At 52.1% G+C, this 10,504-nt stretch overlaps 1 protein-coding gene across 3 annotated transcripts in view; it reads left to right on the plus strand.

Annotated features, from left to right (window-relative positions):
• KCNT1 (potassium sodium-activated channel subfamily T member 1) overlaps positions 1-8,708 on the plus strand; it is a 65,632-nt gene extending 56,924 nt beyond the window's left edge. For 2 of the 3 annotated variants that reach the window (XM_088177560.1, XM_014880124.2), the window contains 3 exons: positions 409-712; positions 4,805-4,889; positions 5,369-8,708. In XM_088177560.1, the coding sequence (XP_088033686.1) occupies positions 409-712; positions 4,805-4,889; positions 5,369-5,489 (510 nt within the window). In that variant the 3' untranslated portion in view covers positions 5,490-8,708. Of the gene's footprint in view, positions 1-408; positions 713-2,310; positions 2,374-4,804; positions 4,890-5,368 lie in introns of all 3 variants that reach the window. The other variant, XM_088177559.1, reaches the window with a different exon arrangement.
• The last annotated feature ends 1,796 nt before the right edge of the window (positions 8,709-10,504 follow it).

Consider the following 10,504-nt stretch of genomic DNA (forward strand, 5'->3'; position numbering starts at 1 on the left):
GAGGGCATGGCTGCTTCTTGGGCCGATATCCCAGAGGTGTGAGGTGTCAGGTGCTCACGAGACTCCCCTCGGCACTGCTTATCCAAGGGAAGCTGTGGCTGCCCCATCCCTGGAAATTCAAGGCCAGGTCGGACAGGAGTTGGAGCAGCCTGGTCCGGCGGGAAGTGTCCCTGCCTATGGCAAGGGGTGGAAGGAGATGAGCTTTCCTCTCTTTCCAATCCAAACCATTCTGGGATTCTGTGAGATCAGCCAGCCAGGCGGCTCTTGCAGGGCAGAGATCGAGTGCTGGGAGAGCCCATTTGTGTCAGAGGAAGAACCCCAGCGGCGTGGGAGAGATCCCACCCTGCCAGTCCCAGGCCAAACCCTTCTTGGCCACCCCCCATCCCGCGTGACCTGCTGGGCTTCCAGTCACAGATCTCAATCAATGTTGAGGACTGCGAGGACACCAAGGACGTCAAGGAGCACTGGGGCATCAAGACGAGCCACCACCGCAACTCGTGTTCCAGCGACCAGTCCGAGCACCCTCTGCTGCGGCGCAAGAGCATGCAGTGGGCCCGGCGGCTCAGCAGGAAGGGCAACAAACACTCCAGCAAGACGGCCGAGTGGATCAGCCAGCAGCGCCTCAGCCTGTACCGGCGCTCCGAGCGCCAGGAGCTCTCCGAGCTCGTCAAAAACCGTATGAAGCACCTGGGCTTGCCCACCACCGGCTACGGTAAGTGCTGCTCGGCCCAGCTGCTCTGCGGTGCTCCTCAGGTAACCCCCCCCCCGCCCTCCCCCGAGCCGGCCCGACCCCCCTGAGCCAGCCTAACCCCGTGCCGAGCCTAACCCCGTGCCGAGCTTAGCGCCTGTCCCCGCGGGCGCTGCTCCGGCCGTGCCTCATTCCCCGGCTTGCTTGTGCTTGTGCAGACCCGCGGCTCCAGGCTGGGGTCCCGCCACGCAGACACCCCCCCCACCCTCCCCTGCCACCCCCGGCCAGCTGCAGGCAGTCCCGTCCCCCCCCCCCCATTTCTGGGCTCTGGGATGGCTCCAGGCAGGAGTTGGCAGTGGCAGAGTGACTCCAGTGCCTGCAGTGTCCCCGTACCGGCCCCGTTTGTCCCCCCCTCTTCCCAGCCATACACAGTGACTCAGGACAAGCCAACCCCAGGTCAGCACAAGCCTTGTGCCCAAGAGCCCCCGTAGTGCGGCAGGGAGAGCCGAACCCCGTCAGCTGGCGCAGCCCCCTTTGGTTATAGACTCGAATCCGTCATAAACTCTTCCGTGGAAAACCTTTCGGTAGCTGCAGGGCTGAGTTGCTTCATTGCGTGTGCCACCGGTGTGTGGCTGTGACAGCCACAGCGCTCAGGGTCCCTCTGTGCAGCCACATCTCTCGTGAAGCTTCTGACCTGCCCGTCGGTGCTGGCATCTGTGTCCTCCTGGACAGCTCCCACCCCTTGGTTATGGCAAAGTCTGTAGCCCACAGCTCCCTTTGTTCGGTTGGTTTTGGTTTTTTGTTTTTTTGGTTTTTTTTTTTTTTTTCTTTCTTTCTTTCTTTGAAGCCATCCTGTGCTGCTGCTTGTTTGCTCCATCCTCCAAGAGTGTCCGTCCACCCCGTGCTGGCCCCTGCCCACACTCAGGCTGGCAATGAGCCCCAGCTGGGGTGGGAGCTGATTTTGAGGGTGGGATTCCTCCTTTCCCATCTTGGCTTTAGGCACGGGAACGAGAAGGAGAAAATGTCCAGGGGTGCAGTGCAGGAAGGGTTTGGAGTGGTTTGGAGTGGGGGCCCAGGGGGTGGTTGTGGGCACTGCCAGCATCTCCAGGGATTGAGGCAGGAGAGCTGGATGTGGTGGGATGGAGTGAGGACAGGGACTGCCTTGCTGTATCCCCCTCTCCTTTTCTCTCTACATTCCCAGTCCCAGAAGTTCCTGTTGTAGTTCCAGAGGGGCTGTCTAGCCTCGGTGAGGCTTGGGGCACAGCTTGGGGTCAGCTCAGGGCTGGCATCCTTGTCCTGGCCCATCTTGGCAAATTTTGGTTGAAGCAAACAGGAGAGGGGGCAGTGGGGGGTACAGGACAGGGACACTGGGCGCAGTGTGGGGACCAGCAGCTCCTCGGGCACCCAGCGGTGCTGGGACTGTGTGTTGTCACCGTGTGTCACCATCAGTGTCTGGACACCCATGGAAAAACGTCGCTCTGCCTTCTGCCCCTTTCCTTTTTCTTTTGCTCACGTTATCGCTGCAGCGCAGGAGCTTGTCTCTGATATTTGCCGAGCCATGGCTTGCTGACCTCTCTCTCTCTCTCTGTTTATGTCTGTGCCTTTCCCTGTATGTTCTGTAGAGGATGTAGCAAATTTAACAGCCAGTGATGTGATGAATCGGGTAAACCTGGGATATTTGCAAGGTAATTCCCTTTCCCTGGGAGTCCCGCGTGACTCATGGCGTGCAGCGTACAACAAGATCATGCCAGCTAAGCCCAAACCTCACCCTTGCCAGTTTTCACCTTAGATCCCCCAGCTTTCAGCACTGATTTGTTGGGTGGCATTGGAAAACCAATCAGTGTCCTGTGGTGGTGGTGCAAACACAGGGCTCTGCCTAATCAGGAAGGTAGAAACCTCAGGGATCCTTTTTTAGCTGAATTCCTACAGGGAAATCACAGCCCTTGGCTTTCATTAACAAAACCCTCCCTCCATGGCTCCACGAGGTGGCTTTGGGCTGTTACAGCAACTTGAGGAGGGGACAAGGAGGGGGACAAGTGCACCAGAGCTGCCTGTGCATGTTGTGATGAGATGCTGGAGCTCCTGCTGGGTCAGCTGCAATCCAGGGCAAGGCAGTGCTTTAAAAATCCCTTTGCACCCCTTGGTTTGCCTTCCTGGACCCCTCTCCAGCATTAGAAGACCCCATTTTCTGACCAGGGGTGCTGGGCCCAGCCCGGGGCAGCAGCAGCAGCCACAGGGGCCACTGGTGCTGCAGCCACCCCAGGCACCTTGTGGGGCTCTGTGGGACCTGCCAGGTTTTCCCATCTTTTTTTTCACCTTTACACCATGGTGGAACATGCCCTGGAGAGGCTCCTTTGTACTGCAGCAGCCCCAAGATTAACAGCAGCCCATCCCAGCTTCATTTTTGGCTTCACTAGCCCAGCTTTAAGGTGAAACGTTGGCATTTTCCTACAAAGTGTGTCCTCCATCAGCCAGGCAGCCCAGCTGGGGCTCATGGAAGCCCCAGGCCAGCAGAGTATATTGCCTGGGGCAGTGGAGGTGCAGCAATATACTCGGTGTGCTCAGCAGGGCCCAGCTTGGCTGCATGGGGTCAGGAAACTTCCATGGGGCAGGGAAAGCTGCCCAGAGCCAGAGCCCATCCCTGCCTCCCTGTCATGTCCAACCCCGTGTGTCCCGTCGGGTCCCAGGGTCTGTGTGCCACCCTTGCCCCCCCCCCCCGGCATTGCCACCCCCATCCCTGTCTCCCTGTAAGGCTGAGCACTGGGATGGGAAAACTCTCCAGGACAGCCTGGCACAGGCTGGGCTCCCGGGCAGCCTCTCCCCGAGGGTGCTCCCGTGCCCTCGTGGCTGCAGCTCCCTCTGTGGTCTCAGGGATGCCGGGGATGTGTCTGAGCAGCACAACAAAGGTCTGGTGTCCCCTGCAAGCACCGCTGGATGTCCCGGGGCTCATCTGGCTGTGCCTTGGCAAAGGCACCTCGAGTGGAAACTTTGCATTCCTGTGCTGGGTGTTTATGATGGCTGGAGCTGCATCTCAGGGCTAGAGGAAAGCAGTTTCACCCCCGTGCCAGGGTGATGTGGCACCCGTTGTCGTTGCTGTGGCCACCGTGGGGCAGGGCAGCCTCTGGCTGGGGTATCAGCAGGGACAGGGTGGTGGGAGCAGCAGGACAGGCCACAGGGAACACTCCCAGCCTGGAGTTAATGCCCATCCCAGGTCCTGGTCCTGCTGCCCCCAGAGCAGCTCCATTTGCTCCATTTGCACCTCAGAGGGGCCTTTCCAAAAGCCTGGAGACGTGTCCCAGTGACAAGCCTTGCAGCGAGCTGGTGTCCCGCCGTGCTCCTCATGCTGCCCCGGCGTCCGTCTGTCCGTCCCCTCTCCACCCTGTCCATCCACACCCCATCAGCCCGTCTGGAAATGGTGTCACCTGTCGCAGCTTCCACCCCTCCCCGGCGCCCGCAGCCTCGCACCCCCATCCATTTCACCATGATCTTGTTCTTGGCTATTTCGGGAAGCACAGGGGCCCCCCCCCCGCGTCATCCAGACCCCGTGGGTGCTGCTCTTGGTGGCCCTGAGCCCCCCCTGGGTGGTCACTGTGGTTTAGAGCCATCCCCAAAATGGCATTGATGGCTCTGGAGCTCCATGGAGGAGATTTCCCCTGGGCAGGGGAGAGAAGCAATCCTTGGACTAATCCTGTGCCTGGATGATGCTAAATTGAGGAATTGAAGGGGAGAGGTGGGCACAGCGTTGGGGCGGCCCCGGGGGGGGTTCAGCTGCCCTGAGCCAGTGGTTGGACTTGTGCTGTAGCTGACACAGCAGGACTAACCTGTTCCCTCTTTTGCACTGAACCAAGGTAAGACTTCTCACTTTATTTTGGGGGGGAGTGGGGACTCTGGAGAGTGACCTGTGCCAGTGCCCTGTGGTGGGGGAGAGCCTGGGGAGGTGAGGAGGGAGGTGGCAGTGGCATTCTTGGTGGCCTCCCTGTGGCAGTGACATTGCCCACGGCTTCTCCCGGTGAAGGGACCCATTCGCCCGTGGGTCTGAGAGCCAGGATGGCATCTGTCGCCTTGGGGTGTCTGTGGGGTGTCCCTCCCTCACCAGCCCTGTCCCTCCTCTTGCAGATGAGATGAACGACCACCAGAACACCTTGTCCTACGTCCTGATCAACCCCCCCCCGGACACGCGGCTGGAGCTCAATGACATCGTGTGGGTGTCACCTCCCCCCTGTCCCCCAGAGCCACGAGCTGCCCCCATCCCATTCCTTCCCATGATTTCTCATAAACACTCACAGGTTGTGCCTCTTTCCCGGGCCATTCCCCCTGTCTGTGCTCCTGAGCAGCGCCCAAACCACCCCAGCCCCATCTCAGCTGCCATGGGCAGTGTGGAATTTCCCTTTGGCTTTTGCCACTGAGCAGCTGAGAAATAACTCCTGATTATTTATTATAGTATCTTATAGCATTTACATAAACTCCTGATTATTTATTATAGTATCTTTTAGCATTTACATAAACTCCTGATTATTTATTATAGTATCTTTTAGCATTTACATAAACAGCTCTTATTATTTAACACCTCTTACTCAAACAACGGCCGTGCTCTGCAAGCAGCACAGCTCCACGGGGCATCCCTGAGTGTCAGTTCCAGGGGGAGAATTCCAGCAGCGTAACCAAATCTGTGTCCCGCAGGTACCTGATCCGCTCCGACCCGCTGGCCCACGTGGCCAACGATGGCCACAGCCGCAAGAGCAGCTGCAGCAACAAGCTGGGCTCCGGCAACCCCGAAACGCGCGACGAGACCCAGCTGTGAGCAGCGGCCGAGCCCCGCATCCCTGCGGGCCCAGGGCTCGGGGACGGCGGGGAAAGGCGAGCACGTCCCGGCCCCAGGGGAAGGCGGCGCTGCCCGCGGTGCCCCCCGAGAAAGGCGATGCCAGGCTGGCTCTGCGCCGCCGGAGGGATGCCCGGAGCCCCGGGAGAGCCACACACACACACACAGAGCCGGTGGCCGTGAGCCCCGGGGATTTTAACTTTTTATATCAATACCGCAACTAGTGAGAAAGTCTTCGCTGGTGCTGGTGGGACGCGGCTGAGCCCCGACGCCGATGGCCCTGGGGGAGCAGGGCTGTGCGGTTGGTATCGCCCCGGAGGGTGCAGGTCGGGTGTATTTATGGGGCTGGTAAAGAGGAGAGTAAAAGTGCACCGAAACCCTGCTCCTCTTCCTCCTCCTCCTTCACCAGGTGGCCCCCAGGGTACCCAAACTTCTTCTCTTTTGCCCAACTCGTGTTCTTCTTCATCCTCTGCTGGGTTTGCGTTCTGGATGCTGGGCAAGGACTCTGGTGGCCGTGGGACAGATGGGATGGAGGGGACAGGGAGGTGCCGTGGCAGGGGCCGCTGTGTCCCCAGCAGTGGCATCTCACAAACCAAAACTCGCCAAGACCAGGGGACTGAAAGCCGGGCCAGCTCTGTGGCCGCGCCTCTGAGCCCCTGGGTTTGTGTCCCCCTGTGCTGCTGCCGGAGCTGAGCTGCCCAGGGGATTTGGGGATGTTTGTGCTGGGGTGGATGGGCTGGGCTGGCCAGGGTGTGGATTTTGGTGTCTCCACTCGGCCCTTTCCCTTCCAGCCAGGCCAGTCTGGGGTCCAACCCCTCTGTGGCTGCTGTCCTTCCCCTCCCTGCGGTCACAGGTCACTGTTAAGGCAGCGGGTTCTGCCTGTCCCCCATCCACCACGGCCCCCTGGCAGCTCCAGCCCCCCTGCTCTGCTCTGTACCCCCTGTCCCCGTGGCTTCCCCTGCAGCAGAACATCCCCCAGACCCACAGGGACCTGGCACCACCACAAACACCAGAGGTGTTCCTCATCTGCTGAACATTCCACAACATCCATGTGGAAAGGGTTTATCTGACTGCCAAGTGAATAACTGAGTTGTTAACTTTCTATATTTTTATGTTCATATCTTACAGTTCCAATGTGATTTTTTTTTTTTTTTTTTTTTTTAGCAAGGAGCTTGTAAAGCACAACAGGGCCATGAAATCCCATCAGCTTCCTGCACTCGCTGCCAGCTGAATGGTTTATTGCCATTAACATTCACTGTTTGCTCCCCAAAACACCCCCAATCAATGTTTACAAAGAAAACAAGCCAAAACCTGTTTGAAAGGAGTTTTCCCCAGCCTATGGGGATGTGCTGCCCATCCTGCCTGTAACCCTGAGGAAGAACAGAGATGCCCAGGGTAGGACCAGTGCCAAGGCTGGCATCACCCCGAGAGGGTGTTGAGAGAGACCTGCTGTGCCTGGATGAGGTTTGAGGTCCATCTTTTATTTTTTTTAATTGTTTTTTTTTTTTTTCCTGAAGTGCCAGGCAGAAGTCCCTGAGTGGTGGCACATCCCAGGCTCTGCTTTTACCAGAGGTCAAAGCAATGAGTGCACCCCTCCCACCCTGCTGAGCTGTGGGCACAAACAGAACTGTCTTTAAAGCTTTTTGGGCTTGTTTTGATGGAATTTTAAAGATTAATTTTGTATCTGTTTGGTTAAGGCAGGCACGTGCTTTATTTATTTCTGTTTACAGCTTCACATGCCAAACCTGTCATTTAAAAATGGCAAAAATGGGTTGTAGGTTAAAAAGTGGGTGTGGTTGAAGTACAAAAGGACAGGTGGGCTCTTGAAGCCTCAGGATGCTCAGAGCACGGAGTGTTAATTAATGTATTTAAGTGTGTGTATTTAATATAGATCATTTTCCAAACCCCACTTTACTTTCAAGGGAAAGTGGAACAAAGCAGTATTACAGGTTAAAAAAAAAAAATAAACAAATCAGCAAACAAACAAAAGCTCAGACCCCAAATGAAACAAAAGGTGGGATTATTGGCATATAGTTACTGAGAGCATACAATTTTAATGATTTTTTTGTTTGTTTGGCTGGGAGCTGTGTGTGGGAGCACAGCTCTTCAGCTCAACCTTCCCATGGCAAGAAAATGAAATTTCTTTTAAAAATTCTTAATTTACTTAAAATTTCACACCCCCAGCCCTGAGCAGCCAGGTCAGCCGTGTGGCCAAATGCAGGCTCTGTGTTCCAGAGCTGTTGGTGTTGGGTCCCTCCTTCCTCGGGGGGCACACACAGCCCCTTAATCCGAGGACAAAACAATCCCGAGAGGAAACCACATCAAAGGACTGAAGCCTCTGTGTGGTTTGTGCTATGATCAAGATGCCCTCGATATTCCTGTGTTTTGACAATGCTTCTTGTTTGTTCAGTGTACAAAAGCCCCGGATTTGAGGTGGAAGCTCCGTGTACAAACCCTCGGCGTTCCTGCTCTGGTGTAAATTTCCAGCCGACCTTTCCCATGGGATGGGGAAATGCCTGTAAATATTCACCTGTGGGCAATGCAAGTTTGAGAACCAAGGGTTCATTTTTCTAATTCCTTAGCCTCAGTTACAATCCTCATGTCAAAACAAAAGCAGTTTATTTTTCTAATGGTCCTGGAAATGTTGATGCAGGCCAAGAGTCGTTCCTGCAGGGAGAGGGGCACAAGGAGCTTCCTTAGGAAGAGGACAATGGCTATTGCTTCCAACCATGGAAAAAAAATCCCATTTTCTGGAGGAAATAGTTGTGTTCCAATGCAGAGACCCGGCAGGCCCTGGGGGATGCAGAAATGAGGACAGCTGGGATATTTTGGGGGTTTTTTTCAGCAGCGGCTCCGGCGCATGTTCCGTGTCCACTAACGCTCAATATGGACTAAATCCATATATCCTGCATTAAACTCAACTACTCAAACCAATGTTAGGAGTATATTTATTTCCTGTTATTCCCCCTTTTTATTTAATCTCTGTAGAACAGGACATTTTTATTCCAAGCTCAGCTCCTGCATGGATTTTTATCAGCAACAGCAACTCCCGTCTTTGCTCTCGGAGACAATTCCAGGAGCTGCTCTGCTGGGATGCAGCCAGCCAAGGGGAGAGGGTTTTGTACAATTCTTGTGAAGATGCTTCACATTTCTGTAAAGATAAATGAAAATAAAAGAGCTGCATGCAGCAACAGGAGACAATGCTGTCTGATTTTTCTTTCTTTTTTTTTTCTTTTTTTTTTTTTTTTCTAGGAGTCTGTTTTGAAATCCGTGGGATGATCCAGGCAGCTCTTCCCAACTTTATTTTTTAACTTCGTTTTCAAACTCTTTGGGCATTCAGATGTGGTGTGGTAGAGGAGCTTTTAAATATTATTTATTTAATCCTAATTGGTATGATTTAATAAATACATTAAATTTTGTAGGCATTTAAGGTTTTTTTTTAAACTGATATTTATCCAACATTTAGTACACGTTCTTCTACCCAACACTTCAAAATTTGTCACTGGCTCCAAAGTTTCCAAGATTTTCAGGAAAGGTCCCAACATTTCTAAAGCATGCTATGCTCACACACAGATTTAAGCTTGGACATCAAATGCAGGTAAGCAGAGATTGTTTTTATTCAACATTTTAGGCAATTTAAATATTTAAAATCACACAGAAGGACCCATTATCCCTTAAATAGGGAAGATAATTCTGGGCTGAACATACACGTGAGGAATCTGGAAGTAAAAGGACAGCAGGAAGCCAAGTCCCTGCTAAATTACTTTTTAATTATTGGCTTTAAATCAGACAAATCCTCTTGATTTGCCAGGACATCAGAATTGCAATGATTCCACCCAAAAAAAAGGTGATTTTAACACCACCAAGAGCAGCTCTCACTGGGTGAAAACCCATCCAAGGCTGCAGATCAGGATTTCATCTCTGCTCAAGGGGATTCCAGCATTTCCAGCAGTGGATTCTTCATTTTTCCCTCTTGTTCCACCTTGCACAGCAGCACACACAGAAAAGAAGAGGAAATATCTCTGCAAAATGAACCAAAATTTATTCAAGTATTTGCCTCATTGGAGGAAAATCAGCTTCTAACACTTCAAATTCCTTGTAGCAGAGAAAAAAAAAAATCTAGAGCACTAAAATATACATTAAAAATAATGAGGTTGGTGTGGCTGGGAAACAAAAAGGAAACCAAATTCAAGGATTTTTTATTTTGCTGTAAATTCAGTTTTTATGGTTATTCCCTAGAAGACAGAGTCAAAAGAATGAGGTTTTTCCTTTGCTAAGATTTCCAGGTAATGCCACAATAATTTGGGGAGGTTTATGGGCTTCAAACCCATTCTTTCAAGTGGCTCATTTGAATTTTAACAAATGCTGGATATTGAATATTTTATGATCCCTGCTGCACACACTTCCCCAGAGGTCTTTTTTTTTTTTTTTTTTTTACCCCACTACAATAATTGTGTTATTTCTGAACAAGTTCAGAGGGATGGATCAGAAAGTTATGACAGTATTTCAGCCCCAAGATAAAAGTGAATTTATATTTAGCAGAGACAAGCAAATTAAATCCACCTTGTAATTTTTACAACAGGAACGTGCCCGTGCTCAGCACAGGCTGGAGAAGGAAGAGGCATAAAATTCCAGTTCTGGAATGGAAATTTTTAATTTTTTTATTTAATTTATTTAATTTTTTCAAAGAAGAGCTGAACTTACCACTTGGAGCAGAAGAGTAAAAATGCACATTTTCACAGGCCCACAGGAAGCTTGAAAACTTCAAACCCTCTAAAACCAAACCAAACCAAACCTTAACAAACCTGCAACAGAAAGCTCAGGGAAATATTTTCTTTTTAGAATTAAAAAAAAATAATAATAAAAAAACTATTCTTTTTTTACTTACTACATGGTAAGAGAGGTCCAGTGTCTGAGTGGTAACCTGGAATTAATTGTAAATTTTTCCATGCAATGTGGAAAATAGAATTAATATTAATATTCCAATTTTGAAGAAC

The sequence above is a fragment of the Sturnus vulgaris genome, chromosome 22 (assembly GCF_052056855.1).
Source record: "Sturnus vulgaris isolate bStuVul1 chromosome 22, bStuVul1.hap1, whole genome shotgun sequence".
Lineage (NCBI taxonomy): Eukaryota > Metazoa > Chordata > Aves > Passeriformes > Sturnidae > Sturnus > Sturnus vulgaris.